Source organism: Phocoena sinus, chromosome 8, assembly GCF_008692025.1.
Source record: "Phocoena sinus isolate mPhoSin1 chromosome 8, mPhoSin1.pri, whole genome shotgun sequence".
In the NCBI taxonomy this organism is placed as follows: domain Eukaryota; kingdom Metazoa; phylum Chordata; class Mammalia; order Artiodactyla; family Phocoenidae; genus Phocoena; species Phocoena sinus.
Genome location: NC_045770.1, coordinates 2,248,575 through 2,272,101, shown reverse-complemented (window position 1 = coordinate 2,272,101; position 23,527 = coordinate 2,248,575). Strand labels below are relative to the sequence as shown.

The 23,527-nt window shown below is 49.1% G+C and overlaps 1 protein-coding gene across 7 annotated transcripts in view; it reads left to right on the top strand.

The window, feature by feature from the left end:
* The window catches only part of NTM (neurotrimin), a 931,342-nt gene that overhangs the window by 904,375 nt on the left and 3,440 nt on the right, over window positions 1-23,527 (top strand). For 2 of the 7 annotated variants that reach the window (XR_004351138.1, XM_032640685.1), the window contains exons 4-8: window positions 4,070-4,204; window positions 6,097-6,217; window positions 12,003-12,154; window positions 15,223-15,258; window positions 20,515-20,547. Coding sequence is in view for 5 of the 7 variants with exons in the window: in XM_032640685.1 (XP_032496576.1) it covers window positions 4,070-4,204; window positions 6,097-6,217; window positions 12,003-12,154; window positions 15,223-15,258; window positions 20,515-20,547 (477 nt within the window). In the remaining 2 variants the exon portion in view is untranslated. Of the gene's footprint in view, window positions 1-4,069; window positions 4,205-6,096; window positions 6,218-12,002; window positions 12,155-12,363; window positions 13,194-15,222; window positions 15,259-18,384; window positions 18,488-19,591; window positions 19,806-20,514; window positions 20,548-23,527 lie in introns of those variants that run through there. The other 5 variants (XR_004351139.1, XM_032640688.1, XM_032640686.1 and 2 more) reach the window with 5 other exon arrangements.

Sequence of the window (23,527 nt, the reverse complement as noted above, 5' to 3'; positions counted from 1 at the left end):
TCCCTCGATCAGTTTATTAATAAGAAGTTGACAAGTTTCAAATTATGTAAACCATTTTCCTAGGTGCCTTGAGAGCCAGAGATGCCCAAGACCTGGTCCCTGCTGTCAAAAAGTTTTGATTGCGTGGGAAAGTAAGACCAGTGCACACGGCATAAAAACACCGTTAGAAAACACTACCATAGCTGCAGGATCGGTGTGAGGGACATCAGGAGACCTGGGGTGCTGCCTCTAGCCCCATGCGTGAGCATGGCCTCCTTTAAACTTCAATTTCCCACATGAAAAATACAGGATTGACCTAAATCCCTACTTCCCAAACTTGACTGTACATAAGAATTTCCAAGTAAAATTATTAACACTCCTCGTCCCAGGAGATTCTGATTTAGTAGGTATGAGTGGCATCTAAAATTCTATATTCAAACAACTATTCTAGGTAATTCTTCTGAAGTCAGCCTATGTCCTAGCTCTGTTGATCGGTTTTCTTTTTGTTTTCTTCCAATAGTCTTTGTAAGTTCTCCATTCGAGTGACAAAGCACTGATCACTTCATAGCCAGAGCACAAATGCTATTAAAGGAAAACTTTGCTTGAATCATTAATTCTATAAATTCAGATTTCAGTTTAGTGGTGTTTTTTTTTTTTATTTTTCTTGTTTGTCTGTTTAAGCAGTCCCTCTAGGGACCTCATTTCTGGTGATTCAGAGTTTCGTTTTATATATATATATATATATATACTGGTTTTCTATCTGGTTTTGCTATTTTTGCTCCTATTTGAGAAAAAAGTATATGAGGAGAAAGGTAACAATAATGACAATGCAAGCTAAAATGTATAAAGCATTTTACTATATACATACTACCTTTCCAGTTTAATCAGAAAGTGTACATATAACAACGGGTAAGCAATGATTGTGCTTTTCCTATAATTCTGCATTTGGTCTGGAGAACACGTGATCATAAACTTAAGCTTCATCGGTTTTTGCAGGATGACTTAAGTGTAATCCTCTCCCTCTGGTAATATACACGTAGGTCAGTGGAGAACATACACTTTCCCCAAATCTTTTTTTTTTTTAATTAATTTATTTATTTTTGGCTGTGTTGGGTCTTCGTTGCTGTGCGAGGGCTTTCTCCAGTTGCGGCGAGCGGGGTCCACCCTTCATCGCGGTGCGCGGGCCTCTCACTGTCGTGGCCTCTCCCGTTGCGGAGCACAGGCTCCGGACGCGCAGGCTCAGTCGTTGTGGCTCACGGGCTTAGTTGCTCCGCGGCACGTGAGATCTTCCCAGACCAGGGCACGAACCCGCGTCCCCTGCATCGGCAGGCGGATTCTCAACCACTGCGCCACCAGGGAAGCCCTCCCCAAATCTTAAGCCATCTAACTTCCTTCCCTACATAAAATTGCCTGATATTAATATATTAATTAATTAATTAATTTATTTATTTATTCACATACAGCAGCACACATGTCCCCACAAAAAACTTAATAAGTTTTTTACCATGATTGTCCTAATATTTACGTAGTTGCATTTCAGTCTGTGACAGTAATCCGCCCCCCATCAACTTCTCCATTTGGATATTCCTATAACAAATTCATTCAAGCTTGGTTCCTGTAAGTCTTACTGTGGTCACACAAGAACGCGTTTGGATGATAGAATTAAACTAGACGCATAGTCTGTAGTTGGAAACAAGAACAAGAGACCAGAGAACCCTGTGTCATTTTGTTTCTTTGCTTTGATGGTGTCGTTCGCAGCCTCCCAGGAGATCTGAGGTCCTCCCAGTCACTGTTTTGACACTGGAGCTCAATCCAGAAACAGCTGTCCAGAGCTAATTTATTTTCTAATGCTATGGCACTGTTAATTTATAAATTACACTGGTAATTCGAGCTATTATTAATTTCAGATGGTGTAGGGCAAGCCTAATTAAAATATGACACCAATTGCCACACATATGTACCAAGGACCACCATTTAAAATTAATGGGAATATTAAGTGTGACACTGGTCTCCTCGATGCTTTGCACAGTAATTACAGCATCTAGCGGGGAATATCTGACAAATGTAGCCTCAGGTTGGGCACAAATAAACAACGACAACCTGAAAGGAATCACAAGCTCTTCATTTAAACCTCTTCTCCTCGTTTCCTGCACCCTTCCACAAATCAAGGTTGGTGCTTTTTCCCCTAAAGATGCTTAGGAAACAGTGACAATTAAGGCTCCTGTGACGCGGAGAAGGTTCTCACTGGTTGGGACCATGAGGGTCTGTGGGTTGATGTTGACTGTCTTCTCCGTATCCTGGACTTTTGCACACTGTTTTCTACTTGTCAGCACGTCCCTTGTTCTTCCGGTGAATTAATTAACTCTTACTCGCTTGCTCTAATAGACAGAGGCTATTCTTTTGCTCCCCTGAAGGTCGTAGAGGCAGGAGTGTCCCTGCACATACAGGTGGGCTCCATAGGGTATGAAGACACCTGGGAAATGCTCAGGTTGGACTTAGTTCTGGACAGTGACACAGACTTACCATGACCCAGGAGCCCTGGCCTCGCTGGGCAGGCAGTGGGCCTTCTGTATAAGAAAGCTGTTGTCTTGTGTGTCATTGTCATTGCTCCTGTTATTATCTTGACAAAACATGGGGAGCTTAACAATGTCACAGAACACATACAACCATAATTTACATACCACGCACATAATTCTTTGTATTACAGTAGTTTCTTCTTCTTGTCATTTTCGTGCTTTGCATCAGCCGATACGGGTGGTGTTATGGAGGGGTTTTATCACCTGGGGGGCACTGTGCCTCTTCCCTCCCCACTCAGGTGGGGCCCCCTGGGGTTAACGTAGCCTGGCGCCCCCTGAGTCTGGGCATCCAGGCAGATCACAGGGTGACTGGGACAAGTGTGCAGACATCAGTGTTCCAAAGTGCTCTCATGTAGCTAGTTTTCATTTGTTCCTCCAAACAGCCCTGTGAGGTGTTAGGATTATATATACATTATTCCAGGGAACATGTCTTCTGGTTTCTGGGGACAGTCTCAACTTCTGCTTGTTGTCCCAGGATAACTACTAAAAATAGCACCCATTTTCCCTATGAGATGATGCCAGGTCACAGGGTAAGGTGTGCTATCTTCATTTAACAGAGAGGCAGGCTGATCCCAGGATGCACCCGGTTATTTTGTCATCCCCTGTCTCTCCACGAGGAGGTTAACGCTCAGGGTGACTCTGGGAGGGGACAGTGACGATCCTTTGGCAGGCATTGATGTCCTGGTCTGTCCATATCAGAGGCTCAAGGCCAGACCTCAGAGAGGACGTCGGGTAGGTAGACGTTTGTTACTATTATTCATAAATCTTCAGTGGGGAGACTGAGTCTCTGGACGAGGATGTGACAGTGTGATTCGCAGCCCTGTCTTCTTGCTCTTTCCTCTCTGCCATGTTTGTAGTTAGAGGGTGGAGTCCCTGCTGTTGATTTGTGGCCAGAATCTTGGACCCAAGAGCTCCAGCAGATTGAAGTTTATAAAATGGATTTCTGCTGATTTAATTGAGTGTCTAAATCTGAAAACAGAAATTTAATTTCCTTAGTGTTTCCACTGCCTTTTGCAGCTGTGTGTGTGTGTGTGTGTGTGTGTGTGTGTGTGTGTGTGACTGCTAGTGTGGTATGATCACGATCATGGATTCATGATCTAGGATGATGTCATCAGCTTTGCATTTCAAGGTTCAGCCTAAACGATACCTGGAGACCAGAAAGTTAATACTCACCAAAGGTGCCTAACTCAGATCCCCAGAGCCTGACTGCTTGCTGAGATTCGGGCAGGGTAAATGTCAACATTATTCATCACTTACTGAGGACCAGCAGTTCTCCAAACTCTGTGCTTAGCGCAGGTAGGAACACAAACATTTTAGCTGGTGCATCAGGGAACCAAGAAAGAGCTGGCGAAGGACGAGATAGAAGAGTGGAAGGAGGGAGAGTTGGCATGGGTCCCAAGAATCTGGACTTAGAAGTGGCACAGTTCTCTGCAGACGTAACCATTGCACACTTTGTTTTCTAAGTTTGTACCTTTGGTGTTTTTTCTCCCATTCCGCCACACCTTCTCCTGCAGCTGTGGGCTTTGTGAGCGAAGATGAATACTTGGAGATCCAGGGCATCACGAGGGAGCAGTCGGGGGACTATGAGTGCAGCGCCTCCAATGATGTGGCTGCCCCAGTGGTGCGGAGAGTCAAGGTCACCGTGAACTGTAAGTGGTTGCAGGAGCCGCCACCCTGCACGTGCCTGAGGCTGCTGCTGTCCTGTCCACAACAGAGAGCTGGGCCTCAGCACCACACCCTGACTCGGAGTAGGAAACAGAGCAGCCTTGCGGTCCGTCTCCTGCTTTTAGGAGCGACAATTCCAAACTCTTTTAAAACATGATAATAAATTGGATCTGAAAGTGATTTCATATGATCCGAAACGTGCCTTAACATTCCTGAAAGATCGTGAAGTAGCATTCAATGCATGTTATACAAGCTCGTCTTTGAATCCCAATTTTTCGCATACTTTACTCATAATGTCACCAAGCTTCACACTCTCTAGACAGTCATCTCCTTCATAGGGAGCAACAAAATAAATTAAAAGCATGTGTGTGGAGAAAATATTATAATTTCTGTTCATGGTATACTGATTTTATCTCATCCTTTTCCAGTTATGTATGTTGATGGACATGGTATACATTCCTAATTGAACTATAAATAGATAAACATATATCCACATATTAGAGGCTATAGCTCATCCCTGATTTTTCTTACGTGAGGTACTGAACCCAAAAAGCTTGGAGGCCACTGGTCTGGACCCCTCCTCCCCCTTTACCATCCAAATTCTCTCTGACGTTGATGCTGCTCAACTTCCCCCCTCCCTCACACTCTCCCCTCTCGGTTCCTCGCTATGTACCCTGACGCAGTTCTCTGTGACATTCTGAAAGTTTTCCCTGCTGCGTCCAATTTCAGAAAGTCGTAGGACAGACTAGAACCCAAGAACTAAGCCAGCAGACAAGAAGCCTTTCTCCTTCAAAACTTAGGTGAGCGTGGAGGTAGAGGAAGAATATCGTGTTTTGGTGATTACTCATTCTTCAATATTTTGGTTTCTGTTGCAATTCAAACCTAATTAACACAAGCAGCATGGAAACAGGTGTAACAATGATACCGTTTTTGTACCCTACCACGATTATTTTTAAAGTGACATAAGATGACTTAAGGTTAATAAAGATAAACCCGAAGAGTAAGAAAATGTAAGCAAAGGGAAAACCTATATAGGACAATAAGTGAAATCTAGGGGAAATCAGTACATAAAATTTATATGCCAAGGTGGTCGGTTGTGGGTCCAGGATTTGGCTTCCAGTTCCTGAAGCAAAGAGGGGAAACATCATTTGGTTTGAGGTTTATGTCCGTAAGATAAAAGCAAATTCGTTGCTTGGGAGAAACACTGCTTTTTCTGGTACTGAGACTCGAAAAATAACTTCACGTTAAGGTCTCCACAAATAGAACACAATGACATCACATGCAGTATTTCTGCAGTAAACAGAAGGGCGAGTTGGTTGTGGCTGCTTCTCACTATGCATTTCAGTGCAACTGTCGGCATTGTCAAGGGCAGTTTGACAAAGCCTTGGAATGAATGCAGGCCACGTACTTAGGTCTAGTCGGTCTGGCTGGATTCAGGGGTCCAGCGTAGAACACCTCCAAGAGTGACGGATCTGTGTATCCTTCAGGCAATTCTCCATGAGTATTATTTCTTGCAACTGAGCTTTTGATGGAAATTGAATAGTTCAAGGTTATATACTCTGGCAAGAACCTGGTGTGCAGACAGTCTACAGGGCTGATTAAAGGTGCTGACTGTCAACCCACGGGGTAGAGGGTCCATGGGGGGGCTACATCCTATGAAAGTTGAAAAGTTTAAACAGGAAGTATGCCTGAATACCTGGTCATTCCACCTCTGTCCAGAGGGGAGCAGAAGCAGTACATGTGAGCTTTTCCTTAGAACAATATGGGATGGTTTCATTCTCTGGCACATGGTGGAGACCAGAGGTAGAGCAGGGCATGACAAACACAGTCAGTGACTGCAGCATTTGAGCTGCTATGGGATGTCTTCTCTCTGCAGATCCTCCATATATTTCAGAAGCTAAGGGGACAGGTGTCCCCGTGGGACAGACGGGGACGCTGCAGTGTGAAGCCTCTGCGGTTCCCTCGGCAGAATTCCAGTGGTACAAGGATGACAAAAGGTAAGGCTCCCTCCCCCTCCTCCCCACAAGAAGAAGAAAGCTCTTCCAGGTTCCTGCCTGATTCCACAGGGATGCAAATGGATTCCTGCCAAGTCCTCTCCTGAACTCCTCCTACCTGTGAGGGAGAAACAATACACAAACAAGTGTTTTCTTGATATTAATTAACTTCAGCTATGTTTGCGATGTTGCCATGCAGAACTGGCACTCGCCCACCAACAAACCTGAGAAAAACTATTTTTTAAGGGAAGCAAAGCCTCAAAGGAAAGGCCACTAGGAGCCTGTGAGTTTTTTATAGGCCTAGAAAATAATGTGTTCTGCCTGCAGCTATTTTTAACACATTCTCAGGCTCGCATTAAGGCGTCAGGAAGGAATGCTCCAGGGCACTAAGTTAGCTGTGTCTGAGGACTCCGGTCCAGTTCCAGCCACTCTCAGGGGTGGTGCATGAAAGCATCCGTGACCCGAGTTAGCCTCCCTTTGTGCCTGGCTTGTACTTTCACTGCAGGAGAAAAGAGAGGGGCCTCTCCCATCCCCTCCTATTGTTGCAGCCGCCATCAGGATGTTTGTCATGATCACTGAAGATTGTCACCATGAGGAGTTAGCAAATGGCACGTTAGCACAGGGTTCGGTGGCTCCGGGGACCAGGCAACATGCGATTACTGTTATCAAAGAGCTATTTTCAGGTGGATGAACGGCAAATACATGTGCAAGAGCTGTCCATGGTCAGAACACATTCGTAACAATGGGGAGGGGGGCGATACAAAAAGGTCCTGAGGTGCATGTGGGGTAGAGGAGGAGGACAGAGTGACAGAGGCTAAGAAGCTGAGGGAAAGAAGCAACAAAAAGGGGAACTTTGGGAAGGAGAGCAGGTGAGCAATTCCAGGCCAGGACTCATGCCGGGAGAGACCCAGCTGCTGCCTACACGTCTCAGAACATCTCCAGTGCCTTGGGATTCTTTCCCGAAGAGACCAGGAAGTGTTCATAGCAGCGCTGCTTACAATAGCCAAGACATGGAAGCAACCTAAGTGTCCATCCACAGGTGAATGGATAAAGAAGATGTGGTACGTATATACAGTGGAAGACTACTCAGACGTCAAAAAGAACGAAATAATGCCATTTGCAGCAACGTGGATGCAGCTAGAGATTATCATACCAAGTGAAGTAAGTCAGACAGAGACAAATATCATATGATACCTCTTGTATGTGGAGTCTAAAAAAATGACACAAATGAACTTATCTACAAAACAGAAATAGACCCCCAGACACAGGAAACAAACTTATGGTTACCAAAGGGGGAAGGGGGGAGGGATAAATTAGGAGTCTGGGATTAACAGATACACACTACTATATATAAAATAGATAACCAACAAGGACCTCCTGTATAGCACAGGGAGCTATACTCAATATTTTGTAATAACCTATAAAGGAAAAGAATCTGAAGAAGAATATATGTATATAAATGTATAACTGAATCGCCTTGCTGTACACCTGAAACTAATGTAACATTGTAAATCAACTATACTTCCATAAAAAATAAGTTTAAAAAAAGGGGCCGGACACCAAGAGCTCCTCCAGTCTCTGCATCAACCCCTGACTTTGCTTAGGACCAAGAGTTGCTTTAGTCAGAGGACCCATTGTGTATCATCATATTCCTTCCAAGTGAGAAGCGGAACTTTTTCATTTTTAGGTACCAATTCTGGCAGCAACTTAGGTGCATTGTATGTGTCTAGCCCTTTTTTTTTTTTTGCGGTACGTGGGCCTCTCACAGCTGCGGCCTCTCCCGTTGCGGAGCACAGGCTCCGGACGCGCAGGCTCAGCGGCCATGGCTCACGGGCCCAGCCGCTCTGCGGCATGTGGGATCTTCCTGGACCGGGGCACGAACCTGCGTCCCCTGCGCGGACTCTCAACCACTGCGCCACCAGGGAAGCCCTGTCTATACCATTTTGTACATGGAAGTACTGAGACAGAATGAGGAAAAGCAAACTCAGGGAGAGATAAGAAGAAGTAGCTGGCTTTCCTCCTTTTGTCTAAGAATTCAGAATCAAGCAGAAGGGAATAGTATTTTCCCAATAAATAAACATGGGTATCTTTCTTTGAAATCCTGCTTCCTCTTTCTTCCTTTTTATCCTTTCCTTTACTAAGAACAAAAGTGAGACGTGAAGGTCCAATATCAGAAAACAAAACAAAACAGAAAACAAAAATCTATTGAGCTCCAGGGTAAATTCCTGAACTTTCCATGGCCCGGGCCTTCATGAAAATTAATCAGCCGCATCCTGTTTCTCTTATTCTCTATGGGACGAAAATGTGAGCAAAATGTAGAAGAAAGAAAATCTTAAAATACGTGGAGGAAAGGAGATTAGCCTTTAGGCAAATATGGCCAAAGGTGGGTGTAGGAAGAGAGAGCTTGCTGCTGCGTCACGGAGAGGGGGGCTGCAGGCTTCACCCAGGAGGAAAGAGCCTGGCAGCATCACCGTGGTGGGGAGCGACTTTCAGAGCCCCTGGCTCAGGCACCTCTGAGTCCTCCTCTGTCTGAGTCCTCGTGGCAGCTCCTTTTCTCTCCTTTAGTAGATTCCGCTCGGTTTCCCATTTGCTGCTCGTGTATTTATTCCCCTGTGTAAATGGGAGGGGAATGGGAGACCATTGAATGCAGTAGTCTGTCCTCCTGGCACCCAGCTCTAGAAGAGCATCTCTGCCTCTGAAGTCTTGTCACTGCCTGACCTTCCTGGGCCACTCGCAGGTCACCTCCTCCAGGCAGGTCTCCCAGGGCAGATTGCACCTGCCTGGGGGAAGACAGTTCTAACCTAGCTCACATTCCTGGTGAGCTGAGGGGATTTCTGAGGCAAATCAAAGGAGTCTATGTGATGGGGGCAGGCAGTTTGCTCAGAATTCAGGGTAGAAATCTGTCTTGACTGTGTACTAGCCACTCGACACCTGCCACCACCGTGTGTGCCATCGATCAGAGGGAGAGGGAAGGGAACCCTGTCGTTAATAAAGACCACTCATCCACAGGACTCCAGCCATTGAAAAGCATTAAGAAGCTGAAGCCTGGTAGTGACGCCGAATCCGGCCTCTGCACCCCAACACTGAAGTACATCTCAGAGACAGAGTTTGGGGTGAAGTAGAAAAGAATAGCTTTATTGCTTTGCCAGGCAAAGGGGGCCACAGCGGGCTAATGCCCTCAAAACTGTGTGTCCCGATCTGGAGTGGGTAGTGAGGAGTTTTATAGTGATGGTTCAGAGAGGGCGTGATCAGCTGGTGGACATTCTTCTGACTGGTTGGTGGGGAGCTAAGCGGGAGTCGGCATCACCGACCTTTTGGTTCCAACTGGTCTGGGGTCTACATGCTTGTGGGCAACACACAGGGGGTTTCAGTATCTGCAAAACAGCTGATGTGTATCCCTTGAGGGGGAACGAGGACCCTGCCCCAGGGCCGCACTATTGTGTATCGGCTACTCCTCCCTTGTCTCTGCATCCCCCTCCCTTCCCTGATTAGCATCTGTTTGAACCTGCCCCTTGGAACTCAGGGAAGGTCATGGAGGCTGACTGAAGTCTATTTCCTACAAACAAGCAACAGGGGACACAGAAAGGCTTTTGTGCCCAGGAGCACCACTGGTTTCGGCAGTGGTATGGGATGAGGACGTGTGTGACCACACGGAGGGTCATCCCAGAAGCTGCAAGGCGCTGCTGGGTACCGCTGGCCGCCCTCCTCTGCTTTTAGCTAAAGACATTTCCGAGCTCTCAAGCCGAACCTGCTCTGGGTAAGTGTCTCTCCCCACTGCAGAGCTGAAATCTAGTTCACAGCTTGCTTCTGATGTGAAGGCTTCCTCCCCAGCCCAGGGATGGCATCAGAATGGCAAATGGGATCAATATGCTTGGCGAGCTCAGAGAAGCCTCCTGGCAGGCGGGCTTCAGAGCCTTCTCTGCGCAGCAACCCCTGGAGGACCAGCATCTACGGAACATGCTGGAAATAGGACAGTGGTGTCTGGCCGCACAGCCGGACACCTCATTCGGTTTGGACTGTGCGCACGTTTTAATGAAGTCCCTGGACTCAGGCCGGTTCACTGCCCCTAACTTAGGAGAGACAAAGGCTCACAGGTGAAAATCTACGGAATGGAAAGCAAGGCAAGTTCCTTCAACCCCACTCTGACTTCCCTGGAGACAGACGTTGGGTTAGGACTGAGGCCAAAATCCTGCTCTTCTCATCACGGTGGTCGTAAGTCTTGGCGAAGGAGAGAGCCATCCTGTCCTCCTACAGAGACGACAGCACCTACAGATAGTGACAAAACAGCTGACATCTCTGCCAAAAACGTCCTGTGGCCCAGGGACGGGCGGGAGTTTGCAGTGTCTGACTCCACAGAAATATATTATTTCAAATAACATTTTATGGTTTACAAAGCATTTTCTCATCATTGTCCTGCTGGGCTTTACTTTCTATTTCTGCCTTGAATATTGTCTCTCTCGGTTTGATGACTCCGATACCAGCCATTTGCCCCAATTTGTGTCCCACAAGCCTGTCCCCATACGCGATCATCTTGCCATATTTTACTGTCTCCACGTCCTGCTCCAGCCAGGCCCTACGCAGGCAGCTGTCGCTGTGACCAGTTCCCGGAGATCCCCCATTCAGAAGGATGCTTTTCCCCACTAGTATTTCTGTTTCCTGTAGCACAGACTCAGCTTCTGGGCAGGGAAGTCAAATTGTTTCAGGGGAAGTAAAAGATTGGCTTAAAGCCCATTTTCCGAAATAGGGCATTCCAGAGTTTTTTGACAAGAAGAGAGCTGGTCTCATAATTTCCATGTAGACATGTAAGTTCAGTAGGAATTGCTACTAACAGCCTCCAAAGATGGAGGATGTGGCCCTACCAGCCTCTAACGTAGTTTTCTCCTTTCCCTCTCTGTCTGCCCTGTAATGGTGTCTGTGCCTGGCTGTCCTTCCCACTGACTCTCTGTGGCTTGTAGTTAGTGGCCCCGGGTGTCGGTATGAGCCCTTGTGGCACACTGGACTCCATGATGGGGTGAAACAGCTCGGGGAGACAGTCCTGGCCACGTAGGGCCTCATTCTCAGGCATCTGTAATCTCTTCCAGGCTGAGTTGCTATAATACTCTGGACAGCTCACCATTCCCAGGCCCTTCGGAGTCCCCTAACATAAAAACGATCCCCGATTCTTTAATCCTAATCACAGCCCCAAATAAGGTATTATCTGTAGAACGCCTCAAGTTCTTAAGGGATAATTTTATCACTCAGGTGCTTGGAAAAACATTGTTCTTTCAAAGCCCTCAGGTTTTCCTCCTCTTTGAAGACCGAGTTTTTCGTTTTTCCGGTTGTCATCATCGTCACCATCGTGTGTTCATCATCACCACCATCAACATCAATTACGTCCACAATTCGAGCACCTACCACACGAATCCGGTTGGGCTGAGTGCACACAGCTGGCACGTTATATGTGTTCAAGGCACCTGCCTTCAGAGAACTTCACTCTTCATAGGGAGACGGATATCTGCATTGTGCCAGGGAACGTCTCCAGGCACACACCTAAAACAGAGAAATGCAATTATACGTGTGATTGGGGCCAACTTGTTGTGTAGTTGGATGCAAAAAAAAAATAAGTGATTATAGTGATGACAGAAAGGGGGCAGAGGGAAGGTCATTAATTCCAGAGTCTCTCTTCTTCCTTATGAGAGAAAAAAAAAAAAAAAAATATATATATATATATATATATATATATATATATATATATATATATAAAACCATCTCCTTTTTCTCTTTTTGGTCTGTCTTTTGTTTGTCTCAGGCTGGTTGAAGGAAAGAAGGGGGTCAAAGTGGAAAACAGACCTTTCCTCTCCAAGCTCATCTTCCTCAACGTCTCTGAACATGACTATGGAAACTACACGTGTGTGGCCTCCAACAAGCTGGGCCACACCAATGCCAGCATCACACTGTTCGGTGAGACGGAAGCCCAGGCTGGGCAACGGAAGAGGGAGGGGCGTGTGGAAGAGGGGGGCAGGAGGGAAGGGCAGCGGGGGCGTGGAAGAGAGTCAGGGGTAGTTAGGCAGGGGTGGGTGAGAAGGGCAAGAAAGGAGGAAGGAGGGGGAGAGAGAGAGAGGGAAACAGCACATGTATGAAAGTAGACACCAGGTGTCATTCCATGCTAGGAAGAATCCTGGTATCAGAGAAAAGGATTTGAGGATGCTGAAGTGACGTTGCATTTTTCCCGTCTGTATCTTCTGAACTGACTGGTTATTACAGTTGGGTCTAATAGTCAAGAGCCCACAGAGGAGCATGCACTATTTCCATACTCGTTCCCTGGATGAGTGTGAAACGTTACCATTTCTGAAACTTTTTCTGGCCATTGGGACGTAAGAGAAACTGCATTGTATTTATAAAAGTAGAATCATGGGCCTTGGGATCCTGAATGCTATTAGTGCTAGAGGAAAAATTAACATAGAAAATGAGTGTTTCCTGAGTTCTCCATTTGTGTCCAAGGGTGTTGTCTGAAGGGATCTGTCCAACCAAGCCCCCATCCGGGCAGAAGTCCCATAATCATTCATGCATTAATTCATTCAGTCGCTATTTATTGAGGACTGATGTGTGCAAGGCAAACTGCTGTGCCTTCATTACATATCCGGCAACTGTACTGGCGCCAGAAACAAGGAAAGGAAGCAAGTAAACAAGCTGCCTCTTAGACCCCGATGTCTTGCACTTCTGTGGGTAGAACAGCTACACAGAAGTGAGTCTGGATGCCCGAGCCTCATCCGGCATCTGTGATGGGTTCCATCCCTGGGTAGAGGCAGATTCTCCCCACAGCCCACAGGGTTAATCTCTGGTTGCTTTGGGGGCAAACCCCTCCAGGCCCCAACAAGTTCAGTTAGCTTGGAATTTTTCGAGTCTGGTCCCACGTCCACCATGTTAACAAGCACTCTTGAATGTTACAGGGAGGGAAAGGTGAGGAAGTTAGCAGAAAATTGGCAGGAACCTAAATCCTTTTTATTCTGAAGACCCGCAGATAATTCCAGAGCTTCAAGTAGCGCCCCTCCCCCTGCCCTGCCAAATCCTCTCCATGGCGCAGTGGACCCAGCCTGCCCCGATAGCCCACCTGTGCTGCTCCACTGTCCCATCTCGATTTCCAAATCACATTCCATCCCCCTTATAAAGCCCAGCTTTATCCAGGAGGGCTGGGAAAGGGAAGCCTTGATCCCAGAGCCGCAGACCCGCATGGGCAGAGCTGTGATTAGAGTGACTGACGTGTCTCACGCCTCCCACACGGGGCCAGTCATCATGGCCCCTCACGTTTGTCAGCCTTTTGGCTTTTGGGCAGGTGTCTGTCTGCATGAACAGAAGGACCATGGTTAGGAAGGGGAAGCCCCCTCCTTCCCTTGCCTTGCAGATCCAAGGTTCCCCCTGAGTTCCCTGCTCTCCACGCATAGCCTTCCTCGTTCCTATAAACAATCTCCCTCCTCCTTTGACCTCTTTGCTCTTCCAAATCAGATGCATGAAATGGTTTTGCGATTGGCTTTATCACTGCTAATTCCCCGGCCTCTTCCCCTTAAGCCATCTAAGATGAGAAGAGAGAGAAGAAGCAAACTTTAAGAGTGAAATCCTGGCATTTGTGACAAGCAATGCAGTGAAGCATGTACCATAAATCTGCTCCTTTCCGCAGACCCGTGTCTCGCAGTTAAAACCTCTGCCCGCATCCCCACCGGTCTGTCAGCACTCACGTCACCCTGTGTATCATTTGGGACGGTCCTACAGTTGCCAGCTTTCTGGAGTACAGGGGGCTCTCTAAAAACGTGTTAAAAACTGATAGTATGGATTCAGATAAGTGTAGAAAGCCTGGGTCCAACAAAGATGAACGGGGCCCATGTGGGAATGTTCTTTAACACAGGAGGTCTCAGAGCCTTTACACACTAAATCTCTAAGAGGGAGAAAAAGTTTGGAGCATTTTTCCAAATTTAATCAAACAGAAACCAAGTTTTTAGCCTCATTTGAGAGAGCATTTCTGAGGAGCCCATCACAGCAATGCCGCCTGGGTGACGTAGTACCACGAGGCTATGAAATCCCGCTAACGGGCAAGATGGGCGTTTCCACGGCATCAGCTCTGCTGTGGCTGGTCCACAGAGCGTAGCCCCTAAACTATTGCCACCCACTATCAGTAAGACCTCTTAACAAATATAAACGTATTAGGGAGTTTCCCATGTCATTTCCTATTATGAGAAGACTTGGCTCAGAGCCATCAAGCCGACTTGAGCAGGTTGGAAAGCAGCGTTTACTTTATGCGAATATACTTTGTGATGAAGCTCATTCTCCTGTAGCATCAGAGAGCTGGCTAAATTAGCATCATTTTGCCACCAACCTGCGCATAAGCTGTACACATGACCTGACGTTGAAAAGTGAGGGATGCTGGTGCTGGGAGATTGCCATCAGGGTCCGTATCTTTGAGGTACTTAAGCCAAACAGGGCAGGGGTGGTCTTTCCTATCAAGAACCAGTAGGGTTCTGAGCACCTTGTCCCTAAGGTTCCAGAGGCTGCAGGGGACCAGGAGAGTTCAGCCCCTGTGATCCTGAATCACAGAGGTTCCTGGGAGGACCTTGCTCCTGCCATGGTGCTATGAGGACCAGAAATTCGTGAACTAGGTCTTCCAAAATGAAACAGTGTGGGTGTGGATGTGACACAAATCTCATCTGGAAAGGGACTTTGGTCCTGTGTTAACCACATCAGCACCCCAGCTCAGCACGCAGAGAGTCCGTGCTCCCTGCGCTGGGGTGCGTACGCATGGCCAGCCCCTCACCTTCCGACCACGGCATCCTGTGTGCCTCCACCCCACCTTTCAGCGTTCCTCATGCTGCATCTTGTCCTACCACCTCTGGTTTTTGTGTCATCTTTTGTTTCTCCATCCCTCCAGAAATGTGCGTGAAAGCCAGTATACAAACTATATATGGCCAATATATAGCTACTGTATATAATATATGTGTTTGTTTTCATTTTTCTCTCCTGTATATCCCCACCTGCTTTAGAGCTAAGTGAGCCTACAAGCTCAACTTTGTTACAAGGTCAGTATCCCGCCCACCCCTGCTGTCTGGGTTCTCTCCTCCCCACTTTCTCCCAGACCCCCCTCCCCACCCCCTGCCGTGCATCACCCAAGGCTCCTGTCTGTATAGGTGCTCAGTGAATGGCAGCAGAAGCTAAGGAGGTTACTGGGAGCCGATGAAACTCCAAGGATAGCCCCCTTTTCTCCGCTCACCTTGCCCACCTCCCCGGAAGGGCTAGGAGGGGAGAGGAAAGGAAAAGGCACTAACTTCTCAAAGCCCGGAGATCTGATGGAGGCAAAAGGCTGAACCAACAGGCAGAGAAGTCCACCCGCTGAGCAGTTTTCATAGCAAGAGTCCCGTTGACAGCCCAGCCATAGAAGCAGACATCCTGTGCGGGGAGATTCGGGTGGTCCTGAAGCTGCAGCAGAAGGTTCACGGGGAGGGTCTCCGGGAAAGAAAGGTGGGCGGGCGTACCTGCGGGGTCCTCGGCAGCAGTGACCTGGAGCGGGCGCCACTGAGCCCTAGTCCAGAGCCCAACTTCTGGGTGTTCTTTGCGCTTGGGTAGCTCAGGAAACATCGTTCAGACTCAGTTTCCTCTTCTGTGACATAGAAGTGATCTGCCTTATCTATCTGAGAGCTGTTCCAGCCTTCAACTGAGAGCATGTATTAAAAAGGCTTTGAAAATTGCCAGGTGCACGTTAGATTGTTGGAGTCCAGTCTCCGGATACAGGGACCTCCCCCTGTCACGACACAGGGGTTCATGAACTCATTTCTCAAGCCCTCTCCCCATCCCCTTTCCACCTCTTCTACTCCAAGTCCTCCCCCCATAGGACACCTGCATCTCTCACCTCTTTTTACTCAGCCCTTCACATCTTCGCAAGCTCCCTGGCCTAGCAAAAGTGATTCATTTAGACTGTGACTAAACATTTGGGCAGGAGTGGGCCCAGGCTGAGTGGTAGAATCAAACACACGCTGTGTGTGCTGTTTATGTTTTCCTCCTAAGGACCATGCAGACCCTCAGAGAGCCCCACAGGGAGGCAGCTGTGACAACAATGACGGGCATGTCTTTTCCCACCTTCCACCTACCCCCCGATCCTTCTCATCCCACCTGTTCATCCATTCGCGTTGCACAAACAGTCATCGGACGATGGCATTAGACTTGGAAGGCGGGGGAGGGGATGGAAGAAAATGAATTATACGGGAAGCTGTTTGACATATGAGGAAGAATGCTTTTATCGTGAAATGATTCAGGGATGCATTATTCACCTTAGTGATGTAGGGCACCCTGGTGATAGACAGCAAAGGGGAAAAATGAAACAAAGAAATAGAAAAAAAGTGAGGGCAATGGAAGTGTCCAGGTTCAACTTGATCCAACTTACGTTTATCGAACCCCTGGGCGAGGCATACCCGCAGATCTCAAAGAGCGTTAGAAAAGTAGCTAAGGGCATAAATGGTAAAAAGGGACGTGTGAGAGACAGGACGTAAAGCAGAACGTGCTTCACAAGGGACTCTGAGAAGGGACGCAGCTCGTTCTGAGCACTGAGGTCTTTACTCTCAGGGGGAAAGTGACTTAAAACAGGGAGTGGTTGCTAAGGAGTTAGAATTCCACCGAAGGTGCCCTCAAGGGTTGGAGGGGGCACGTCCCACGCTAAAGCCAACAGTAACAAAACTGATCGGAAACAAACAAATCACTACCTGATACTGAGCATGGGACCAGGAGCAGAGGATCCACCTGCTGACGCAGAGCTGAGCTTTCTCACCTGCTCTGCTGGCCACTGAGTCTGGGGCAGGGTCTGCAGGCCAGCTCTCTACTCTGATTCTGCAATGCTCCCACCCTTCACTTTCTTGTTGGGTGCAGGGCAATGGACATTCCAAGACTTGGATTAGTGTGGTCCTCCGTGTAGCTGTTGGACTCTTGTACAGCTCAGGAGTGTTTTAGAGAAAACAGATCTCACTCCTGGGATATTTCTCTCATTCATCTCTCTCTCTCTCTCTCTCTCTCTCTCTCTCTCTCTCTCTGTGTGTGTGTGTGCGTGTGTGTGCGCGTGCGTGCGCGCGTGCGTGTGTGTTGTTTTTTCCTCCTCCTTTTCTAGCGTCCCATAGAATAGAGAGCTACCTCTTTTCTCAGGGAAATACTCCCAGGTTATGCTCCCCTCACTTCCAATGGATTTCCAGGGACAAGGAACGCTTGGCTTTAAAAGACATTCCAAGCTATTTTGCTACTTAATATCCGGATGGTCTAGAAAGATTCAGATAAGAGAATTTCACTCCTTCTCAGCATTTTCTGCCACCCTTGAAGTATTTCTCTGCTCCCTTTTTGCAAACACAACAGATTGCATGCCCCCCTCTCATATTAGTATCTGGCGGTGCAGGACGCTTGCCGTGATAACTAAGGACTCAGGGATACACCGCCATCCCTCACTCCCTACCTCACAGGCGTATGTGCCAGGGGCACACTGCATACTCAGCGGCTCGGTGGCTGTTCATTTCCCATCCTCAGGTCCTTTGTCTTTTATCTCCTGGGCAAGGAGTCAGATTTAATGGTGTCAGTGGGCTGGGAAAGGTTGGCTGATTAATGCCTGCGAACCTTGCAGTGACCATCAAATCATCTTATTAAAGAAGGCGGAAGTAAGTCAACTCTGTGCATCGGAAGGAAACAATTGCAGTGGCAGAGACGATCTGTTTTTCCCTACAGAGGATGAAAGTTAGTTAATTAAGGGCAGCCACCCAGCAGTGAGCATTTCTATGGCACGTGTGTCTAAATACAGAAGGTACCAAAAAAGATCCCTTCACGCTGTTTCTGGAAGGTTTATTTGTCCTGTATAACCATCCTGGTGTGAAACCAGCCCTGCCCCACCCATTAGAATCGGACAGCACCCCTTTGCCCACCTAGGTACTTGGATTCAGCTGGGCTTGGTGGCAGAAAGATCACTTCATGGCTTGACCAGCGATATTAACTTGGAGGCTTAAAGGGAGCAGTTCTTTCTTTGTTGTTTTTATGTTATTTTTCTTTCATTTTTTCTTTCTTTCTTTCCCACTCTATCTGGCTTCACCTTGATACATCAACAAAAAGATCACACATTTCAGGCTAGCTCTTGGTGAGAAAAATACATGCTAGGTTTGAAGGATTGTTGTTTTTGTCGATAGCCGAGGGTTAACGCAGAGCCCTGAGCTCAGGGCTCGTACACGCTTGGAGGTTCGAAGAGGCTCACACTCCCGGAAGCTGTGCCCAGTGGTGTTGGCACCTCATGACGGTAAGCATGACGTAGAAACAGTTTCTACGTCTCTTCTTAGAACCAAATCACAGGGAGCGGGCTGGAGCTCAGCGGGAGGTCTCCAGTAAATGTAAAGAATGCCTTGCTTACTTTCCCTCCTCACTGCGGTGAGATACATGAGTGGCAGAGGGGTTAAAACATTGCCACCTGGAAAAGCCCAAGGTTAAGTTCTAGGAAAGTCCAGAATGAGAGTCAGATAGCCCTTTACCCATGTGGACACCAAGGCACGATGACCTTGGAGATTCACCGGGAAAGGATCTGGATGGAACAACTAAGATGGAGCTGTTTTCAGATCTTTGCCCTCACGGAAGACCACTTCTGGCTCCAGAGCACCGCAGGAGCGTGTGCTTTCACTGTATTCCTCTTCCAGATAGTTCCAACAAGCCAGACTACCAGGTAGAACCCCCCTCCCCCCCGCGTCCTCCCTCCCACAGAGCCCATCACTCTGTGGGCTGCCCTCCCTCACACGTGTCCTACTTTGCACCGCTTGTGGTTTGGGGGTGAAAGGCCGTGATGCCTTTATGCCTCCAAGCATCTCTCTGCAGACTGTCCTCCTTCCTTCCAGTCACCCTCTGTCCTGGTACAGGGAGGCTCAAGACAGTGGGGCCCGAATGAGACAATTCATGAAAACAGCCCCTGGTTAGCTACTAGGCTGGGGTTGAGGGCCCAGTAATCTCTCCAGGGGACTGTCCTTGCTAAACGCACAGCAGACAGCGTGGACCGGCACTCCTGGCTTTTCTCTACCCCCCTGACTGTGCATCAGATCTGCTCTGAGTCACCCCTTTGATCCTTGATCTTAGATCCGCCCACGGAGTGGCTTCTCAGGGTTGCTAGTGTCCACTTGGATCAAGATTTGCTTCGTATCTCAGATGCCTTTAAAGAGTAGCCTGAGAGCTTGAATGCACAGGGCCACACTCACCTGATTTTGGTCAAATGTTGTAGTCGAGTTTAGGCTGAGTTATTTCTAGGTTGTCTTTCCTTCTACATGCGAGGACCTTTGCACAGAGAATTGTATCACTTCGATGCAAAAGACGTTAATGTCATTTTCTTTTGTTGAGCTTTATTTTCCTTTATTTTAGGTATAATTGATGAGTAAAAGTATAAGATATTTAAAGTGTGCACCATGGTGATTTGATACCCCTATACACTGTGGAAGGATTTCCCACCCTCTGTATCCAGGGTGAACATGTGCAGAGGCCCCCAGCTAAAGAGGGAGGTGAAAGATGAGAGGTCATCCCGCTGCTGGCTGGTCAGCAGAACAGGCTCTGTGGATTGGCCTGAGAGCTTGAATTGGTGAGTGAGGGTGTTTCCTGGGTCAGCCAGCAGAGAGGGGCTGGTGCCCAGCATTTCCACAGGTGGGTCCCAGCAGCAGGGATGCAGGTCTTAATGCCTTAGGTTGCTCCAGAGAGAGGAAGCCCTCTGGGCCAGCTTCCTGTAGTCTGAATCTGAGAGAGGTCAGCTATCAAAGGTCTGGGCTCCTCTGGTACGTGGAAACTTGCTCCCCAGTGTTTCTGAGATGCACTGATAAATGCCAGTTAACTTTACATCTCAAACAGAACTTGGCTACCTGCATTCAGATTGCTGTAGGAGGGCCTATTTATATCAGCCAGTTTTATACTAAAGCCTGCAGACTTCAACTAATTCGAGGATAGTCTGGTGGCCAAAGAAAGAAGGTTACTCTCCAAAAAGTGTTTATTGGCTTGGGACCTCTGGCTCCATGGTACTGGCATACCCTGCTAAGACACGGTAGGGGTGCTGGCTCTCTTTGGGTCAGGGTTCCAATGTGACCATCACTCACATCCTCCCCGGCCCCCCACTCAACCTATGGCAACTGACTTCCCAGCAAGCCAGAGGGGTGCACGTCTGGGGGCTGGGCTGTGGTCAGAACAGCATGGGGGCTGGGCCGGAAGTTCAGCCTCCTTCCCCCAAGCCATCAGAGGGTAAAGTGGGTGTCTCTGGCTGCTCTCTGCCTTAACAGTGGCTTGTTTTTCGTTTCTTTTAGAAGTCAAAACCACAGCTCTGACCCCTGGGAAAGGTTGGTATGCTTACTTTCCAGGCAGCTGCTGCCTTGGTGGGCTGAGGTGCCCAAGACTCTTTGCCTTCTTGCAAGATGCCTTTTCTTCTGCACTAACCCCAGGAGGCAGCCCGGTGGGAACCGCCTGACCTTGGGCCGGCCCGGTGTCAATTCAGATTAACTGTCCCCAAGGACATCTGATTCTCCCCGGGTGCCTCCCCTGCAGAAGTCTGACTTGTCTTTGCTGCCAGAACTAATGAGGACCTGTCAGTGCCCCAAATAGCTCCATGTCTGGGCCCCTCTGTTCCAGGCCCGCCTCTTTCCTTTGCACATGGATGCTCTAATGCAATGATCTTCTTAGACCTTGGCCTTGCATGCTGGCCTCTGCTTACCCCATTCTCTCTTTCTCTCTCTCTAACTTGGAGCTGGAAGGGAAGTGGCAGGAGGGAGGGGAAAGGGGAAGGAAGGGGGAGGTTCTTGGGTGAGTCACTTGGCTACAAATAAATTGCATCTTATTTGAGGCTTTCATTCCATCCAGATGTTTCCGATGGATAATTGACACTCATCACAGTTCTCCGGGACCCTAATGGTCCTGGTGATTAGTCTCTTTAGGCCTCCAGAGCTCTATAATGAGATTGAGGCAATAAAGGCATTCCACGCAGAGTGGAAGCATGGCTGGATGAAGAGCAGAGACCTCATCCGTGTGGCCAAGTCACCGGGCAGATGGGCTGCGCTGTCGCTCTGGCCAGCAAGGGCTCTGAGAGGGCCTTGCTCCAGGAGCTTGGGATCCATACCTGCCTGGACAGCAGGTCCTCCTCTCATGGCGAGCTTGCTGTGCCGGTCAGTGTGCAAGGGCCTGTGTGCTCCCCACCTTGACCCGTGCCCAGCGGGGCAGGTCCTGTGGCCTCACGCTCTGCTCTCCTCCTCGCTGGAGATGTGCGAGTTCCACAGAGCGACAGCGCCGAGTTAGTGGAAAGACAATTGTATTTGGAGACAGAAGTCAGGGGACCTTGGGGAAGTCACTTAAGGTCTCCGAGGCTGAGTTTCCACACGTTAGGGTGGGAGATGATAACCTTCATCTCCTACGTGAGGGGCTTTATGGGGCCGGAACCCCTTTCCAGTTGCAGGCCCTCCACCTAGAATTTTAACCAATATGGCTTTACTTCTGTGAATATCTTCCCTCAACCACAAGAACTTTCAGTGACTTTTATTGGAAATAGTTCGAAATAGGGGGGGAAGGGTGTTCAGACGAGAAAATGGAGGTAAAGCCAGAGGCAAGGTAGGAGAGAATGTTTTGCTTTGTTCTTGGTTTGGTTTGTGGGTTTCTTTCCAATTAGAATCTTAAGAGAAAGAAAAACAGAGACAACGTAAGCATGGACATGTAGCACAGGTCACGATGTTCTGGTTCCTCCCTTCTTTCAACAAAGGTTTATTAAATACCTGTTGGGGGCCCAGCTAGGCACAGACCCTGCCCTTATGGAGCTCACAGCATAGGGGAAGAAATGCATGTGAGACACATAAAGATAATTGTAGGACAGGGTGGTGCATATTTTAATAGTGGGATGTGTATGGTGCTGTGGAAGCAAACCAGAGTAAGTCAAGGAAGGCTGCCTGGAAGAGGTGACTGGGGCCAGAACAGAACCTGGAACAAGGAGTGCGAGTGAGTCAGGTGAAGAGCATTTCAGGCAGAAGGTGCAAGGATGGGAATTAAATAGGCTGGAAGGTACACGCTCGTGTGCGCACACGTATGTGTGGTGCCCGCCTGCTGGTGGGGGCGGGGCGCGAGGCTAAGGAGGCAGATGGCAGGCAGACTAGGAAATGCAATGCGTGTCCTACGGAGCAGCTGGGAGGTTTTGTAAAGGCTGAAGGAATCCAATCCATCAGTGGTCTGATCAGCTTGGAGACACAGACACAGCAGCCTGGAGTTGGCACAAGGAGTCAACCTGAGGGGTCCAGGCGCAGGTGGCGGAGAGCTGGTGCACGTCCTCTAAGAGGATGTGAGGAGACCCTGCCTCCGGGTTTCTCCAGGTACCACCCCTGTTTCCTCCTGCAGGCAGCTGTGTCCTGGAGGGAGGCTGGGCGGGGCAAGGGGAGGGCGCTGGGGGGGCGAGGCCAGGCTGGAAGTGGTGTCCAGGGGAGCGACAGCCCCGTGGACCCACCTTGGCCAGGAGGGTGGCCGCGGAACATCACACAGGGAGGGCCCCCGGCACACCCAGTGGCCTTTTCCTTTCTTCTCTGGGAGGAGTTCTCTGACAGGGAGCCAGGCCCCCTCCCCACGGGCTTCCTGCGTGCCTCCCAGGGCACGGGCGGAGCCGGAACAGTACAGGCGACCCGGAGCACCTGCCGCGCAAGGCCATTGCCAGGTTCCCCGGGCACTTTTGCCAGCTCCCAGCCGCCACCTGCGGGGCGTTGCAGACTCCGTGGCCGGCAGACAAGGTTCCTGACTTTCCTGAGCTGGTAATCAAGCCAGGCGCCTGCTGGGCTGTCTGCCTGCTGTGTGCATCCTTCATCCTCCTCCCTGGAGACGTCCGCTGGCCGGGCAGCCCAGAGGGGTGGAAGGCGCCAGAGGCAGAGAGCATCTCCGTGCGGGGACTGGCGATGTCCCCCTTCGCTTACCAGGAGCGGGGACGGGAGGGCTGTGTTGGGGGGGAGTGAGGAGTGGGTTTCAATGCTGTGTGAGCCAGTGTTCAGGAGAGAAAAGAGGTGAGAGAGGAGCCCTGTGTGAACAGATGCGTGTCTGTCCAGTCGCCGTGAGCCAGGCGTGCAGGATGCGTTTGGAATCGTGGAGCAGTGTGCACCTGGGGAGCAGTGCAGCCACCAACCCTCCCGTCACACTTGGAACCCAGCTGCTCCCAGGGACTCAGAACAACCTCCCTGCCTCAGAGTTGGCCTCGGGCAGAGGCAGGGGTCTCCTGGAAGGATCCTGGAGTGGTCCAGAGAGGAAGGGCTTTCTCACAGGAGAGGAACAGATAACTCCTCACTCTAGAAGCCCTGGGGCTGG